We start from the raw sequence: 20,549 nt of genomic DNA, 5'->3' as shown, positions 1-20,549 counted from the left end.
TCGGAGAATTCGCGACTACCGCTCGAGAATAAGCGGTTTAAAATTACTGAGTCAACCTATGTCTGATACAATATAATATATTCTCAAATAAAAATAATCATAATGGTACCTACTATTTACTAGAGTATCATAATAAAATGTATTGTCAATAGACACGGAAGTGTCTGTGTCATAGGCAATGGATTTCAAGGGCGTAAATAGAAATTTAATCATGGAGGGTCAAATGTATTTTTTAAATTTTACCCGCCCACAATTGACCCCTTGCCCATCACACCATGAATATAATTTTTTTAATATAAATTCGTAATATCTTTAAACTGGACAAAGAGTGGTTTCGCATTGTATAATATTATATCAATAGACATATAACATTTTAAATATTATACAATTTGATAAAGTATAAACAATTAATATCAATATTTTTATAAATTTTAATCATTTTAAGCATACCATACTAACACTAATTTAGGTTAATACTACAATAATAACTATTAATGTTTTGAAATATTTAAATTATTGTTATTGTTATAATAGTTACACATTCAATACAAGTTAACTTAAAAGATAAATGCATTAATTTATAATTTATAAATGTATGATTTTACCTGTAAATGGTTCGCGATAAACAAACAATAAGGAATTTAATATTACAATATTATTACTATACCTACATAACATAGGTAAATTTAGATGAATATTACTGTAATCTTGGTCCTGGTTTCCAATCCAGCCAGTTTCATTTAAATCTGCAGTCAGCACATAACTTAGAAAGTCAATTTAAAATATGCACCGTATAGTTAATAACTCATGAGTCATGAGGCATAAGCATTTAACTGAATGCAAGAGTCAATACTTTTTTTTTTTTTAATTGACGGGTTTGTTCAATCTAATTTGTTCCATTTTTTACTTTCTTAATTTTTAATAAAGTAAATTGTATATGATAATTTAGAACGAAAAACTCAGGATTTTAATAATTTCAAGAGTATGTGGTAAACAGGAATATAATAAAAATGAAACTCAGTACTAATAAGTAGTCAGTATAGATGAGTAATTAAAATATTAATGAGATGGATCCGATAAAATGCCAAAGCGGTATAATGATTTGAATCCAGAAAAATGTCGACGTGGTCAGCCATGAAAACTTTATTTTTTTAACTTTATTCTCTCACATTAAAAAAGAGCTAGAAAGTTGATCTTGATTGATTATTAAAAAAAACTTGTTAATTGGATACAAAATATAAAATTATAAGAAGTTTATTCACTGTATAGGCCTTAAAATTGTATCTCATAAAAACATATTACACTCACATCACGCATTTTTTATATGTAAAATTAAGTACTAAAATTTGCTTGAAATTATAATAAGTATTAAGTAATAAGTATAATACTAATATATACAAGTATACACATCTATATGACAATTTACCATATGCGTTATGGTTATATACTACGGTGTAAGCGGTGCTTAAGGTGCATTAACTACGGTTTGTTCCAAAGACAAACTTTATTATAGGTATAGCCATATAGGTATAATGATATATTGTAGGTACACAATACAATTATTTAAATATAAGGACACAGAACAAATATCACGCGTTTAATATTTTAAAATAATTGTTTGAAGGACGGCGGACGCCTTAAATTTTAAATTCTGTTTCATTGAATAATACGTTGAAAATTTGAATAATATTAATATATTTTATGTATATAGGTAGTATATAATAGCTTTATCACGTATCAATTCTTTTAAACAATATATAAATAAATATATTTATAGGCAGGTTGAGTACATCTTAAGCTTTAATTCAATATGTCTAAATATTAAAGGCATTTAGGCATCTTAAATATTCTAACAAGGTAAAAGTAAAAAAATATCCATTTTTTAAAGTTCTAATTATTCATTTCTAAAAAATCACTGTGACTCACGAGTCTCATCGATGCAAATGTATTGCGAATTTGCGACGAACCTAAACCTTATTATCCCCAAAAAATATTAAAAATAAGCCCATATTGTGTACAATATACATTGTACATATCGCAACTCAGTATATATATATAGGTACACTCACAGTTCACACTGAATGGCGGAAACTTGAGTCAACTCAGAAAGTCAGAAGTATATTGATATTATATAGTATATACATAGGTATATTATGGTACATATATGATACATATCAGGGGCAAGCGCAAGGGGGGGTTAGGGGTTTAAACACCCCCCGAAATAGTAGGTACAAAAAATAAATTATCTGACCTACAAATATATTAGCGTATTACTAATAACATTTCAAAAAAATTAAAATAAATTATTAGTTATTAAAAAGTTCCCTTTTCCCGTGGTTTGTACATTAATGGATACAGTAAAATCACCAATAAAATGTATGATAATGCAGTTTCGAAGTGAGTATGACAGTATGTTATAACTTATTAATAACTGATCGACATCGAAGGCCGCCAATCCGATGATGTACGTAATGTAGACAGACAACGACTGTAATTGCCGTCTACCGGAAATTCCTACAACTAACCTACACTAACCTACAAATTGTAATAATTAGTTATTAATTATTATCTATGATATTATATTATCATGTAATATGTATTATGTACTTATGTATATAGTATAAGTGACTAAAATAAAATATAGAAAAGTGTAATACAGACATACAGTACGAACAGGGGTGTTCCCATAGGGTATGCTACATATACCTATACGCCGCGGTATACTTTCAAGAATTTTTTTCAATATTATGGGTATACTGCGTATGCTATCAATCATAATCGATATTATACCATTATTATACAATATTTATAAAGATTGACGAAATATACATAATATTATAGGAATGTATAAAAAATTTGGTTAAACATTTTTCCATATTATTGACACACTCTTTACTGGCTTTAATTCTATAAACCATAAGAAAAATATTTTTACTGTATTAAATATTTATATTTGATGATAATATAGTATACTCTCAAAAAAATTAATGGGAACACTTCTGAGTACGAATAATATGATATTTATGAATACCTACTTTAAATTTTTTCAACCCCCCCCCCCCCCCCGAAATTTTTTCCTGCGTTCGCCCCTGATACATATTGATATAACATGGGCCCAAATGGTATCACTGGTATTGTAATATCCATTGTTTAGTGAGTATAGTGACCACTGGTACTCTGGTACGTATACATATATAAATTTGAATAGGAGCGCAGAGCAACCAATTGCACAGAATTATTTATTTATTCTGTGCCAATTGACCCACGCGTATCCTGTCACCCTAAAAGTATAATTATTCTGCCTCACTAAAATTAGAACTATTACACATAAGTTGATGTTTTTTGGACAAGAAATATGCGCAATCAACATAGGTAAACATCATTTACAAGGTATTGATTTCTTGCTTATTACCTACTATTATTTTATATATTATAATTATTTAATTATAAATTCCATCAGCTATAGGTACTCACCGCCCACCAGCACCAATTTCAACTTTCAAGTACTCCAGACACCATACAGACTTACGGATGTCTAGAACGTTATTTATGCTCCAATGCACTTAACATTATTGTAGTTTAAATTCTTAAATTCTTATCAGATTTTATAGTCTATTCGGGTTGTCCAGTACTTGTCACCAATCATTTATTTTTAAATATCTTCTTCCCGCTTTTCAATTGTACGCCAAGCACACTTTTTGTGGATCATCATATACTATATACACATTATAATTTATAAGAACTATTATACCACGTATAATACATACTTATTACTTACATAGGTACATATATATCATAACAAACGCATATTATTATACCTACGTCCTATACATACAAAATTTACATACCAACATACCTAAACAAATATACTTAATACATTTTACGTATTATGTATATAGTTTACTCATGTTTCATTTAAGTGAGCCTTAATTTTAGCTTGTATAAGCTTTTTATCCTAAATTTATACAATTTTACGTATGCACCTATATCGGCTATATCGCATATGTATGCATCTATTATAATAATATAATATGATTCTGTCATATGTGTATACCTACTATATACTTATGCTATAATATTTGTAAAATTGCTTTTAAATTGATTTAAGTAATAAACGGTTTTCTAAGTTTTCTTATATCTGTATATCTGTATGGAGTATATTAATTTTTTAGAAAGAGTTAATTTTTAAAAAATAATGTACCTTTTTTATATATCTACATTTGCATATTACAAAATACATATTGGAAAAAATTAAAACTACTACGTATTTCTGTTTCAGTGATATAGATGTATAATATAATAATCATATATATTTTATATATACATATATATAGCATTAGAGTTTGAACGCAGATGAAGTATATGTTTTTAATAGGTAAAATAAAAAAGGTACCTATACCTAATGGCAATAACTTACGTAATTATTAAAAGTATAGTATTCAATGTAATAAATAATAATAAGTAATAACGTATAATTTATAGACATAATACTATGTTATACATATATATTATAATATTAACTCAAATAATCAATATCAATTATTAATAGTTAAAAGATTTATAAATTGTGATATCCACTGTACATCGTTCATTGTAAATTTGTATCAAACATAATGCAATAGTGTGCATATACTATATATACTGAGACAACAGGTATTATAATACTATGCCCTTTAAAATTTGAATAAATTATTCAACATTCACAAATAAATCGTTGATGACCAAAGAAAATCTATAATAACCTCGAAATCTCAACGATTCACATCTATGAATAATTTAACATTTTTATTATTGTATACCTTTTTAATAATAAAACACTGCACGATTTCAATTAAGATTAACTAATAAGTAATAACTATACGAAAGTATATCTATAATACCTACTGATATTATGACTTTAGAAAAGACTGTATAGATATACGTTAGTTGTGTGAATGTGAAATGAGGAATCCCGGAATAAAGATCCCCCGGAAAAAGAAAGTCACCGACCCTAGGAAAAAAATCCCCAGATTACAAATAGGTATATTATACTATTTATACTTATCATTACAAAATTAATATATATGATTAGAAAAATTAACAATAATATTTTATATTATTATATTAATAATTAAATCTCATTTTATGTAGGTACTCTGTAAAAATTAAATCCCTGAAATTAAATATTACGTTTTCTATATCATTTTGACGATAATGTTTAAGATATAGATACATAACTGTTATGTAATTGTGCGGTGTAGTGCAGTGTACCCTTGATAATATACAATATAAGGTAAAATAGGTTACACCATCAATCCACCTATATTATTATCAATAATAATTTAAAATTTTTTAAACAGACTGTGATCAATATTATTGTTATCATTATAATATCGAAATATTTTTTATTACTATTTTTATTATTTGACGTATCGTTACAGAATTTGTTTAAAATTATAATATATCAATTTTTAAAATGATAAGTATAATATGATATAATATTACCATTCGTAGTTAAATATTAAAATGTGGTAATTGTAGATACTAATTAGCGTTTAAAAAATATTTATATAAATCATTTTCATGTGATGGTTGTGAGTAATAATGTAATTTGTGGATTTTTTTCGGGGGTCGTTTGTCGGGGGATTTTTATTCCGATTATCGAAATAAGTGATATTTTACTATAGTTTTGAATAAATTAAATCAAAATAAATTCCAAATGTAGCCGTTTGGGCTGTTCGGCTCTATATAGTATCGATAGATTATTAAATGGACAATTATGAATAAAATAGCTTAAACAGTATTTTTTTCTTTAGAGAATAAGATTATATCTATACATCTACACGACTACACCTATACAGCTATACGCGCGTCTAGGTACCTTTAGAAAATTATAGATTATATAGTATGTTAATAATAAAACTATATAAAAATAATAAAATGGTGAAATAGTGTGTAGTCAAGTTTCATTCAGGGTTAATTGAAATTAATGATGAATAATTATAACATAGACATTTTAGTATTTTAAAAGTTATAATACCAAACTGAGTGTATCTCAAATCGCGATGTTAGCTTGTTTTAAAAAAAAAAAAATGTTTCATAAAAACCAGACGGCTCGTAAAACCTTTTTGTAGTTTTGTTAACACGTGGGAGTCAGGTGTTCGGACGTAATGAAGGTATTTTTTTTTTACCCAAGCCGATTGTACCGTTTTGGGTACCCGTGGAATTGTCACCCGCACTTTCACCTTAGAAATATTATTTTGTGTAACATACCGCCACCATATGACAGATCTAAAACCAACTAGACATTAAAATATTGTGGACCACTGTTTTTTGTTCGTCTATTAGGTATGCATTAAAAGACCACAAATTATTTTCAATAAGTATAATTAAGTACTAACCTACAATCTAATAATTATTAATATTATTATATGCATACAATATCAGTTATAATATTGAGTTGCATAATGTGTATGCCTTGTGGTTTTCTGAGTTTTATAATCCTGAAAATATCTAACAATAGGTACATAATACTATTACCTAATACTTGTATCATATGAAATATGTGTATTTTGTATTTGTCGAAAATAAATTGTACTGGTTTCTGTAATAATTAAATAATATACTTCGTATCATATGAAATATGTGTATTTTGTATTTGTCGAAAATAAATTGTACTGGTTTCTGTAATAATTAAATAATATACTTCGTAACAAGATACATACTGTTAATAATTCGTATTGTAATTAAGTCAAAAATAAAAATGTTGACCAAAAAAACTTTGGAATTCTGACGTTTTTATCGTCTTTAAAATCATTCTCAATCTCAATTCTCAAAATACACAGCGTGTATAATATTATATTCACGTTTTATTATATTTTCAAGTTGACCGTCATCGAATAACCTGTTTTATTATTGTTTTTTTTTCTTCTATAATATTTTGATCCAAATTATTACGAGGGTAGTGGGGATAAAGGGACGTTGCTGATTTGCTGAAAAACCATTAAACCGAAAGACGGAACAAAAAAAAAACTCGTATATATAATACTGCAGCAGCCGGCAGACATAAAAACCTTAACGTCTTGGGTGTACAGTATATATTATATATATATATATCAAATGACTATATATATTATGTGTATAATATATATACGCGCTGTACGTGCACAGTGTTCTTGTGACGGTGAACCTCGTGGGTGGCGGGTCGGGGTAGTTTTTATTCGGTCACAGGTATAATATGTGGTATACAATATATACACCAACACACATAGACATCACAAATACACATATATATGATATAGCATAATAAGTAATATACAGCGGCGTGGGAAGAGCAGTGTTTGAGAGCATTGCCGCCAGTTTTGTATAAGAAAGGGATGGATGGAAGGGTAGTCACGAAGAGGTACACCGAATCCCATTTATTCGGAATTTTTGTGGTTGGCTGGGTTAGGATTTGGCTAGGTGGAGGGGTGAGGGTAAAGCGGGGGTTATATATAGCAGTAATCGGTAGGTGGTTCAGTGGTTATCGAAAAAATGCTTGCTCCGCGGCCTCTGAGCCTCCAATAATATTTTAAGTTCTCGACGCCACTGTTCTAAACCCACACCCGTTATCACTACGATACAGAACTAGGAATGCACGATTATAAATAATATTATATTATATATCGTAAATATTACGTTATTACCGCTGAAGCGGTGTTGAGCACGAAAACGAATATCATTATAATAATGTGGAAAAAAAATGAACAGCCGTCGGGCAATCTGGCCGTGTGGCTGTGTGGCCTGTGCTACAGCGGCGGCGGCGACGTCACGACGAGTCGATGGCTATGCAGACGACAGGGGAACGGTGGGGAGAAAAGGCGCTCTGTTACCGCCGATTGAGAGATCAATACACCCTGGGCGCGGCGGCGGGGCGAGCGCTACACGCACCAACAGCTACAACTACAACGACGACTGGTGTGACCGCGAGAGCCGGTTCTTCGACCGCGGTAACCGCGGTCTCGGGAAACGTCACGGATGTTACAAGCGTCCCGCACTTGTAACGTCACCGACATCGTGGTATCGGCCGATTGATGTTTTCGTTCGGCATTCCTGTCTGCCACCGTCCTTGTCCAACTACTAAATATAGCGTGTACGCGGATCCGTGCTCGCCGCCGTATCTCGTCCCGTACAATGCACGCGCATTATCGTTTCATCTCCGTCTGATCACCCCCGGCCACCGACGCCGCCGACGACGCGCGTTTCGTGTGTATTATTGTTTTGGTTTTTTTTTTCCACTTGAATATTTTTTTCACATTATTATTATCATTATTACTATTATTTTTATTATTATTATTATTATTATGTCGCCTCCCTCCACTCCGCGCACCAGACACCGCGACTGAAGACGACGACGACGGTGTTTCACATTTTTCGCGATTTACGAAATCCTCAACTGCTATCAACGTTTTCGGACGCACAGAATCCGACTGCCGCCGCCGCGTCATTATTATTATTTTTTAACATTATCGTCTTCTCCGCGGTCGAACAACACGTCCAGCACGGCCATTGTGGCTGTCGAGTGTTCGCCCTTTTTCAATAAATTTTTATTTCATTTTTTTTTTTTTTTTTATACTTCACTCCTCTCGTCGCGCCGAGTTTATCCGTGCGGTGCATGTGTGCGACAGTTGTATACGTGAGTGTTTGTGTGGTGCGTGTTCGTGCGCGCGCGTCGTCTTGCACCCATATGTATAGGTGTATACATATACACGATGTATAATACATAATACATATATGTATATAAATAATAATAGTTTATATACATAGAGTGAGATACGTGTATGGTGCGCGGCGGTGTATATTTATTATTTTAATAATAATAATAATATACGTACCGCACGTTTATACGCTTTATACCTATTATGCGATAGTGTTCGAAACGTAAACGGAATTAATTGCCGGCCGATGTCAGCGTAGGCAGAATTGCGAGTGTCAGCTACAGCAACAGCAGCAGCATACTCCAGTGATCGGCCACTGTTGAAAGAAGAATCGAATCGTCCGTCATAATTTCCGTGAGTGGTGTAAATGTAAAAAATACGATCGACCGAACGGGAGGTTCTTTTTACACCTACCTACGACTCCACGCATCCGACTGTGGCGTAGACATTTGATTTTTGTTTTTTTTTTCGTTCTGTCTCATGATATGATGTCGCTCGATCTGTCCGAGTTTTCACTTCGATAGACTCGATTTAAAAATAAATAATCGAATCATACCTACTTAATTTTATAGTAATTTTTAATAATAACAATTAATAATAATATGCATTTATCTGCTCAGTTTAACAATAATTATTGTGTCGTGAAATATTGTGGATAGGTATGTGTTGTTTTTCGTCTGCTGATTTCGAGTTTAATTTTTTGGTTAATTTTTTATTTTTTCGTTTTCAGAATTTTACGCCACAGTCATCGCTGTGATGCATTCAATATTCTGAGTTCGATCTATCAGCAATGAGCCACAACATGGGTGGTATGGCCCCTTACGTCACGTAAGTCACTCTTTGTTCCTGGATTCATTGATTGTTGTCTGTCTCTGTACATTCTTGTTACAGTCATGTGTCTTTGTTTCATATAGGTTACCGAGAGGCCGTAATCAGATGGCGTACTACAATCAATGTCAAGACATGCCACCTCATATGCAGAGAGGCCACTGCTATCCAGACGATTTTAATAAAATGGGTGGACCCTGCTCGTATGTATTGTTTTTTATTTATCTCATTAAACAATTAGAAATCATGTTTTGTGATTTATACCTAATTCATAAAATTAGGTATTACCTACCTTAATAAGTAATATTGAAAATACCCCATAAAAGTAATAAAGGTACTTAATAATCAAAATATATATTATATATCATTGATGTCACTTAAAATTAACAAATAAACAAATTTTTCTAATCACCTACTTTTTTTGATTAACTAATCCTTATTCACTCTTTTTTAAAACAGTTTAAAATTGTTCAACTATTAATCAGGTAATTACCATATTGTACTCCAGCCTTTTTTTATTATTCTATTAATTATGTTTGTATCATCTATTTTTTCTATTTTTGCTCTAAAATTAAAGAAACTATTAATTCATATGATTTAATAGTGGTACCTTTGCTATATTTTGAATTTTGAGATAAACGTTATAACTTATTGTTAATAACGATATAATATTACTATCAATAATAGGTAATGTGATGTTCTTATGATTATTTATGAGTAAATGCAATGATAATTTTTTTAAATATAAATTCAAGTATTTTTTATTAAATTTTGTCGTGATTTTTGTTTTTTTAGTAGGTACTTTGGAAAAATAGATACCTACTTACTAATTTTTAGGTATCATTAGTCATTACTGTATTATTTTTTTCTTCATTATTTTATTATTATTATTTATAAAGTTTTCCTGACAAAGTCATCTAAACTTAGGTATAATGTACAAAATTTTTAGCTATTTATAAAAACAATATTAACATAATATGTAGTAAATAAATAAGTTAACACCTCGGTTAACACATTAGCGATATACATTAATAGATTTAAGATAGTGTTACAAGCAATGAACGATATACCATAGAATTTTCATTGAAGATAATCTAATTTAGAATGTCATAAGGACGACCACTTTCTTCATTATTGATGACAGGTATTAAAAATAACAATTTGTTGTGAGACTGTGTGAAATTTATAATATCTAAATTAAAATATTAATGAAATGTTAATAAAAGCATTTCAAACCTTAAATTAAAAAGTTGAAAAATAATCTTTGAATGTTAAACTTAACATTTTGGTTACTAGACTGATAAATAAAAAGAAGTATGTAATACAAATTGTTCTATCGTGTGTTGTTATTTTTAAATTTTTTTTTTTAGCTAGGTATTGGTATAACAATTGTTTGTATAGCAAACAAATTTAAGATAAAATTATTGTAATTATTCATTGATGTTTTATAAAACTCGATTTAATTTAACCTAACCGCCAACGCTAACTTAACTCAAGTGATTAACAATTCTAACATAATTTTTAACATAAAATATCAACTATGCTTATTTTATTAAAAATGTACAGATTATAATAGTTCACAAAAAAAAAAAAATTATTAAAATTTGTTTAGTTGATAAATTAAGAAATTATTGAATAAGAATTGGAAACTTTTTTTGGCCACTAATATAAAATGTTTTTAAGCCTTTAAGAAAACTGGTTCAACATTTTATTTTTTTTCAAGTATTATGTTTTTATGTATAATTGAGTGCCTCAAATCGTTATAAGTTAAGATAAATGAAATTTCATTTGGTACTGAATAATACATTAAAAGCTAGTACCTTGTGATCAATAATGAGGACTTCAATGTCTTATTTCTAATAAAATAAATTGTATGTATAACTTTTATTAATTTTAAGTATCTTTTTCTTAAATAAATATTTGAACAATTTGTTAAATTTATAATTTGTGTTTATCTATTTCAATTTTATAGGATGTTGCCTATGGGCAATGAGTTTAAATCACCAATGATGACTCCAGATCCACCTCCACCACCCCCAGCTAAGAAAAAGCGACGTACTTCTAATGCTGCTACTGTGACTAATCATGCACCTCAACCACCGCCTCCATCACCTCAAGATTTACTTCCACCACCTTTAACTGGTAAAATCTAATAAATATACTATTTATACTTAAGCGAGAGTTACAATATTTGTTTTCCCCAATATCAGATATTTATTATGCTGGTCTTCAACTAATGAACCAAAACAATATTTTATTCAGTAAGGGTATTTTTTTTTATGGATGTTTGGAGAATAATATACATACAGATACTAAACATGGAACATAAAATGGGAATAATATGTAAGGATTAGTAGTGTATACAGTATACACCTGTAATAAACCTAATAATATGCTCATTAGAATACAGTAGCGTGGTAAACTAAAAATATTCCAGAGGCAACCCCCCATATAGATGACCCACCCCACATGTATTTGCATGAAAATAGTACAATCCTTGATACCCACCCCCCAATATTTGAAAAATCCCAGAGGCAATTGCCTCTGAAATTACTCTTTGCCACGCCACTGTTAGAATATATTCCTATTAAAACCTAAACCTTAATGTACTCGATGTCAGCAATTTTAGCCCTAAATTCAATTTAATGTCAAATTGTGTATTCATTTAAAATATGTAAATATACATAATTATTTTATCATTTTTGATAATTATTTAGTTTTTATTATAGGTAGTCTCAGATTCATTATCTTAAAACTCATTTCATAAAATAAATCTTGTTAAATCCAATAAAAAATTTAGAATAGTATAAATACTAATAGCTCCCTAAAATTCATATTGAATATTAAAGAAAAGTATTATATTGCTTCAAATATTTAAAGGTTTTTATTGCATTTTATGTTTATAAATAATAAACCAAATAAGCTGTTTCCAGGTGCTATACGCTTAAAAACTATTTAATACAAGCTCAATATAAAAACATTACTATAAATCATTTTTTTTTTTATATTTAGTATATTATTACTACTCCAAACATATTACAACATTTTTAAAAATCTTCTGAGAAATTTAATGAATTATTTTTTTTAGCTAAAACTGTTGCTTAATTTATAATTAATATCTCCAGTGGTTGACTTAGAAATAAAGTAGTAGAGGTATTCTAGCTACTTTTAAAATGTAGCGTCCCTAGCATTTTAATAAAACTTACATAATCATGGCGGTGGAGAGTTAAAAGTTTACATAACAATCCGTCCCATGCGTTCCCCTTTAAAAAAGAAGTAGGGGTACACTAGCGTATCCAAAAAATTAGTGAGGTACTCAGTTCCCCCCCGTGCCCCCCCAAGTCAACTACTGAATATCTATAAATACCTATTTACATACAATTATTTTATTTCATTTATGATAAAATAAACATTTATAATATACTAAATATACCTATGTTAATACTGAATAACATTTTTGATTCAAGACATTAGACTGCTAACACATAAATATAGTAGGATAGAATGTTCATGAATAGTTTATAACAAATCCAAGACTTTAGGGCTTTTAAAAAATTAAAGAATTGTATTCATAATTATTTTTTTTAATGTTACAATTATATTTTATTATTTTTTCTCAAATTACTTCCATTGTGCATGTGTGGATCAGCTTTCTTTTACAAAGATCTCAACATTTTGCTAGGTATTTTAGAAGAAGCCTTAAAAATCACTTTTTTCAAAATTCTGTTCAATCTACTTTCTTTCTTAAATGTTGGAACTTTAAAAATGTTAATTAAATAAGTTTTAAAAAAAAGATTCATTTACACGCACATATTTTACATAGTTTAGTAGGTCACGAACAATTGTTAACTAAATGTACTTTGTAGTTATAATACAAACAAACATCTAACTTTATCTAATTTGTCAAGAACATGGTGATAAGCTTACATGTGATTAGATATGACACAATTATGATATAGCATAATTATTATACTGTATGAAAACCTTTTTTGACTGGACAATAATGTAACAAATATTATATTTTGCTATTACATTCTTATAATGATAAATACAGCTTAGATTGCTGTACATAATTAATGAAAAAAAATCTCCATGCAATATAAAAATTTAAATTTCTAATTAATTACAACAAAATCTATTTATTTATTTTTTTTTTTTTTTTAATTTAAATATAAAAATTAAACTGCGCCTCTACCTGAGAAAAATATTCATACATGAGCTCATAAATTTATGTTATAATATTTATAAAAATGAACAATTCAAAAACAAAAACATTACATTAAAATTCAATAAATCCTCGATTTCCTTTTACTAAGAATCTAAAATACCATGTTATTAGCATAGACCTTATACTCATAGACGGATCATCACTGGTTGGCGGAGTTGGGTGGTGCGGTCACTGCTATCCTCTTAGCAGTGTTTTCATTTCTGTTAACATAAAATATGTTTATTTATTTATTTTATTATAATAATATTGTAACATAATAATTAGGGCTCGGGACTATGTATTTGCAAATTTCAAATTTTCAAAACATTTGTTCGGAAAGTAAATAGAATAAGTCTGATTCGTTTTAAATTTGTTTTGTGGTGTCTGGATTGGAAATTTAAAAGTTTTTGCACATATTTATGCATACCTATTTCCAACTTTTTTCTTTTAAAATAATAAGCGTATTAAATAATTTTATGCTCGACCTAGTTAGTCCTATGCACATGCGCAGAAGAATGGAACAACATGTGCAGCGCAGCCACTGTTTACCACGGAAACTACTAGCATGTTCTGTCTATGGTTATTAGTTGAAGATGGATTCATTAGTATAAATAATAAATCGCTAATATTAAAAGAAAAACTTAACTTAGCATGTTCATCATTGCTGTTAATTACATAAACGTTCCTGTGGCAACCATAATTTTACTGACAAGCGCCTGTCACCGCTTGTGAATTGGGAGATTTGACATAATAGCTAATACGATAATGAATGGCTGATTAAAATTTCAATTGTAGCTATAGGCGTCTAATAAAGACTAAATAAGGAGAGTTCCATTGATACCCATTTACTCGTGTCAACTACACATTGACCATGGATTCCCATTTACTGTTGACTTTGTTAAAGCTTGAATATTGTTAATCCTTATTTAACTACTCAATGATACTGTTGTTTGTATATATTAGTATGTCATTACAATAATTGATCTATATTGATGTCTGAGTATCCTGTATTTTAGTGAATTATTACACTATTATCGTCCAATTTCCTATTTTTTTGTGTTTAGTCGATTAAATAATAAATTATATTAAATTCATGTTATTAATAAATATGTATATTTTTTAGGTTATGGAGATACTATAGTTGCTTCAAATCCTTTTGATGACACCCCGCCACCACAAGTGATGAACACAAATCATATGAATAGACAAATGATGAATTCTAGACCCATGATGTCTGGTAGTCCTTGTCACCAAATGGGTGGCTCACCTATGAATTGTGGTCCACCTATGGGTAGCCCAATGGGTGGACCTTGTGGTAGTAGCCCACATAGAAATCCTATGGTATGTGGACCCCCTATGATGAGTTGTGGTGCACCAGGAAACAGTCCACATGCATTATCTATGAATCGAAGTCCTTCTGCTATGGGCAGTCCACATATGGTGCCAAATATGCGTGGCAACAGCCCTATGGAATGTGCTGCCATGGTAAAACCATCTCTGAATTGTGCTTCACCTATGGGTAGTCCCATACCTCAAAATACCAATATGAATATCCATCCACCAATGTCTAGTCCCATGACAATGGGTCCTTCACCACTTAATGGTCATCCTAACTCAGGTCCTGGTGGTAGTCCCATGATGATGGGTCGAGGGGGTCCTTCACCTTTAACAAATAGTCCAATGTCTATGAATATGCCAGTTAGTTCAGCAGACATGAATGATATGAGTCCACACATGTCAGTAGACAATAACGGATGTCCAGTACGTGGGCCTCCGTGTCCAGGATCCAACAACATGACATCTGTTTCCATGGCTTGTAGGCAACCAATGTCAAATCAGCAGTGCAATAGTATGCCAGGGCCTAATAATATGATGAACTGTCCAAGAGGCATGCCTTGTCCCCAAATGATGCGAGGTCCACCTCAACCTTCTGAACAACATAGACTTATGCCCCCAATGATGCATCATTCTCAAATACCTAATAGTCAACAACCAGGTGGATATGGACCTGGACCTAATTCTAAGCCAATGCCAGTATCTGCTGGAAAGGTATAAGAAAATATTTTTAACTAATTATTAAATCTATCCTCTGTCCAATGAGAGAGCACAAACTTGTCTATTACTGCTCATTCCCACCTCTTAACCAGTGTGAGAGCTTACTGTTGAATCGTTATATAGTTGTATACGCCAGTCAGGTACACCGTATCCGAGATAATTTAGACCTTGAGACAGCAGAGCACGTTCATTTGGATGCCCGAGTTAGTCAGGCTCTCTCATTGAACAGAGTACATAAACTTCATAATTTTTTTTTTGTTCTGGTTAAATTTATAATATATAAATAAATTAAATGTATAAATCTTATCTGTACTATTATAGATTGAATTAATGATACATTTTTATTAAAAAAAAAAAAAAAAAAAAACGTTTTTTTTCTTATTTATATTTAGTGCTGATGATTTATTTTCACTCTTATTTAATCTCAACAATTACCAATGAAAATAGTTTTTAACCACCATTACTATATAATTAAAATTAATATTTTGAGATAATGATTTTGATTAAAACAGTGTAATTAAGTTTAATGGAATGATTTTAAGAGATTGTTATTGAATACTAATTTTTTCAAGACTGGAAAGGAGAGAAAAAAGTAGTTTAACCCAGAGGTAAAATTTGGTAAAACAATAAGTTAATTAATAATTATATATTCAGTATCAAAACTGGTCACCTACACAAAACACACATTTATCAGTTCTGTTAAAAGTTTTTAATGTGCCTATTGTTAAAATAATATTTATCAATTTACCACACTTTATGCTTTTTGAAATGGGATAAAAAAACATTGTGTTCATATAGACAAGTGGATTTGTTTTAGATTTCAAATATTTCTTCCTAGTTTTTTACTTAAGTTTGGAGTAGCTTGGGCTTTCACGATCTTGAATACATATGATTTACCTAACTTGAAGTACTTCTAAATATTTTGGATTGTTAACCAATTTGATATGGATTTTTTAGAATATAGCCACTAAGATCAGTTATAAAATAAATATAATATGTATATAATTTTATATGTATTAAGGGGATCAGTGACTGACAGTTTTTATGGAGTTTGAATTGGTTAATTTTCAAATTGCGTGCATGTGGGTTTTGTACATTTGTGCATAGTAAGTGATGATTAGTGTGTATTCCTGTGTGTAAAAATAATAGCGCTCCCGCACACACTTATACACACTGCCTTGGTTTTGTACGCATGAATTGTAAACAATTCATGTATGTACTTTTTTGTTCATCCTACCGATCGACCTAATAATGTGACAATATTTCAGAAAACTAATCTAAATTTGCTATAATGTCAACTTATGATTGGTCAGTCTACATTAAAGGATATCTGATTGTTTTCGACGTTTGAAACTCTGAAATTTTAAAATATTCCAACTAAATCAATAGGTATTGGGGAGGACAACTGGGAAAAGTGAACTGTACAATCCCAAGTAAACATAATAACAAATTCTAATCAACTAAACAAAGTATTATCATATTAATAGGTTGATATATTTTGACTAAAATAACTGGTCCTAACTGATTCCTATTAATAGTTGTTATTATGTTAGTAGGTATAATGTATAATAGTTTAAATGAAATATAATAATTATCATTAAGTTCTCAATAAATATGTTTAATGGATTTTATAGTATACTGTATACCTGACATTATTTAATCTTATTCGACTAATCTGTTATTTATCAATAAATTAGAATACCTACTTAATACTAAATGATAATAATTATAATAATGAATGTGTTTAAAGAAAAAATGAATTGGCTGTAGATGGTTTTATTGCTTTATTTAATTATTAAAAATTGGAGCTTGAATTTTTACCCAATTAAAATTATTCCCTGTATTTTCTCTGAAGTGTAATGAAAAAAACACATATCATTTACCTAAAGTGGGATTTGACTATTATTTTTTATTCATATTCTAAACATGTATCAAAAGATATTATGACAATTAAAATATTGGTAAATTATTATCTTTATTTCTTAGTAAATTCATAAATTTTATAGATAAGTGTTTTTGTTTCAAAACAAGATTCAAATTCAAACTAAAACAAAAGGGTTCAATTCCAATTTAAAAAATATTTTTTTTTGCTGTTTATTTCAAGGAAACAAAAAGGTTAGCAATTTTAATTTTTTGAGATTTAGAGTCATAATCATCCCTAAAAGACCACGCATAATTTACTAGTAGCATTGATGTCGCCAAAATAATAGAAATGCAACCCCTACAGCAGTATGTACCGCTGTATGCATTAAAAATATTCCTAATCAAATTCATGCTCGTTTAGTTGAAAATTTTAGTGTTTCTTTAAATTGATATTTCACTGTATATTTATATGTATGACATGATATGTATAACTTTGTATAAATTATAGTTGTTTATAATCTGAGTTTTAATGTTTAATGATAAACTTTCAGATATACCCTCATGATCAACCAATGGTGTTCAATCCACAAAATCCAAATGCCCCACCAATTTATCCTTGTGGTAACTGTCATAAAGAAGTTCATGACAATGATCAAGCTGTTTTATGTGAATCTGGTTGTAATTTTTGGTTTCATAGGTATTTATTAAAAGTTTGAAATAAATAAATTTTGTATTGAATGATGAATAGTGTTGCACAACCATTTCTTAAGGTTAATTGGTATTGTATCATAATATTAAATAACAAATAATATCAATTCCATAATATTGAGAGAAACGTATAAACAGATTTTCTTTTGGGTGGACCTATACTAACTCTTTATAATATCTCTGTCAGACTAATAATGTGTTATATTGTTGTTTGACATTATCTAATGAAACTTTTATTTTTATTTTTTTGTTAAAAGAAATACAAACGAATTGATATCAATATTGATGGTTTTTCGATAGTTTACTACCATAAATATCTGAGCATTTAATCATTATTGATACTATTGTGCATCATTACTATTGTGTTTAATGTTATTATATTATTAATGTATTGTTAATATTTTCAGGGTTTGTACAGGCTTGATGGAGCCTGCATTCCAGTTACTTACTGCTGAAGTATACGCTGAGTGGGTGTGTGACAAATGTCTACAAACAAAAAATATACCCTTGGTAAAATACAAACCCTAACGAATATATTTAACATCTCTCAACCCTAAATTACTTTAGCTTTCATGCACTGAATGTTACAATATTTACAGTGCTTCAAACTTTCAATGGATTAAGTACTTAATCTCAGTTACGAGCATTAACACAATTTCAAATACTTTTTATTTGTGTATGATTATAATTTATATGAAATCAAAAATAATTATTTTTGAGTTATTATCAGTCTTATTAATATTTGTTTTATATTTATGTGTGCATATATATATTACATTTATGTTTTTATTGAGTTACGACTGAGGTTCAAAATGATGATGTGTAGCGTATAAAAATTCCTCCTTTGTACTCATCAGTATTTCAACTACTTGCATACATTGAGCGTTTTGCCATTTGATTTTTATTTGGCATTTAAAAAATCTAAAGTTCCTTCGAATATACAACAAATTGGGCCTTTTCCTTTTCTATCTACTAATGCATTGTCTTATTGCCACTTTTATCTTCTTTATTATTTTACTTTTATTACTTTTTTCACAAATGAATTGTTTTTATATAATGCAGAATGCTCTTAACAATGTCATGATTTATTATATATTTGTGTATATCTATTATCGTTGATTATAAATACTTGTGTTTGTAATCAATGATGTATTGAAAAAAAAAAAAATTTTTTTTAGAAAATAATTTAACACAATCAATATGTTTGTAAATAGTTAGTTCAATTAAAAAATATATTAAAATCGAGAAACTTACGAACTTGAGATTGTAAGTTCTAAGTGTTACATGTAACTAAATAAAGTAAAATATAAAATTTGTAATCATTTTTTGTATATTTATAATTCACTCTAGCAGCAGTGTATCACTCAATTTAATATATAATAATGAAATCAAACTATTTTGCAGATTGTTCAGTGAATATTTGTACATCTAGAGCAATTAGCAGAACAATCAGTTTGTCTTTTTTCTGGAATATAAATGTCATCAAGTTCCAAGCACCGTTTATTACTATATTCAACTGATCATATTGAATGGTGTATTTTTAAAAACTTCAAGTACAAGTTTATATTATATTGTTTTCAGTGAAATTTTTGATAGTTTTAGTTGTATTATAATTAATATGCTAAAACATTCAGTATTTATTTCAAATTTATAGAAATATTTGATAACAATGATAACCATACCATGATAAAACAACATAGCAAACTATACTTTAACAAATTAATTATATTATATTGTATAATATGTTACTACCAGTGGCGTTATTAGGCCATGTTTGTGGGGGGGGGGGGGGGGTAAAATGTTTTGACATTTTACCTTTACCCCCCCCCCCCCATGAAAAAAAATAAAAAGTATTTATTATAAGCACCTTTCAGAATTCAGAGCAATATATTTATGTACACATGAGACATGGAATAAATTCCGATTAAGTGTACTTAAAGTAATCGATAAGTTATTTTTAGTTCAATAGGACTACGGAAAAATGGTAGGATAGGATAGATATGACAATAGTCTTTAATCTAGATAAAATAATCTGATAATCGTCGAGCGTCGTCGATCCACGATAAAATAAAACTTTACTGCTCGGTGGTTATTTTTGTATCACTACACAATGCATAAACAAACTCAAAACATGCACAAAACATATTGCAATAATGATACTTATAAACTTGCGTGGCTGCATTTAAACGAACTAGGTACCTACGAAGTATTTT

At 29.3% G+C, this 20,549-nt stretch overlaps 1 protein-coding gene across 3 annotated transcripts; it reads left to right on the top strand.

The window, feature by feature from the left end:
• The first annotated feature begins 8,129 nt into the window (after nucleotides 1–8,129).
• On the top strand, nucleotides 8,130–19,963 carry pygo (pygopus family PHD finger). 3 transcript variants are annotated; one of them, XM_089226196.1, is made up of 8 exons: nucleotides 8,130–9,029; nucleotides 9,406–9,503; nucleotides 9,590–9,706; nucleotides 11,476–11,645; nucleotides 14,834–15,759; nucleotides 18,180–18,325; nucleotides 18,744–18,846; nucleotides 19,741–19,963. In XM_089226196.1, the coding sequence occupies exons 2-8, from the start codon at nucleotides 9,466–9,468 to the stop codon at nucleotides 19,750–19,752; spliced, it is 1,512 nt and encodes a 503-aa protein (XP_089082322.1). In that variant the 5' UTR covers nucleotides 8,130–9,029; nucleotides 9,406–9,465; the 3' UTR covers nucleotides 19,753–19,963. The 3 variants fall into 3 exon arrangements, with proteins under 3 accessions (XP_089082322.1, XP_089082320.1, XP_089082321.1); XM_089226194.1 differs by lacking the exon at nucleotides 19,741–19,963 and having other exon boundaries at nucleotides 8,135–9,029; nucleotides 18,744–19,655; XM_089226195.1 differs by lacking the exon at nucleotides 19,741–19,963 and having other exon boundaries at nucleotides 8,135–9,334; nucleotides 18,744–19,655.
• The last annotated feature ends 586 nt before the right edge of the window (nucleotides 19,964–20,549 follow it).

This window comes from Diuraphis noxia, unplaced genomic scaffold (genome assembly GCF_037042655.1).
Source record: "Diuraphis noxia isolate RWA-SAM2 unplaced genomic scaffold, SU_Dnox_SAM2 contig0004, whole genome shotgun sequence".
In the NCBI taxonomy this organism is placed as follows: Eukaryota; Metazoa; Arthropoda; class Insecta; order Hemiptera; family Aphididae; genus Diuraphis; species Diuraphis noxia.
The sequence above is the reverse complement of the archived record's forward strand: the minus strand, read 5'-3'. Positions and strand labels throughout refer to the sequence as shown.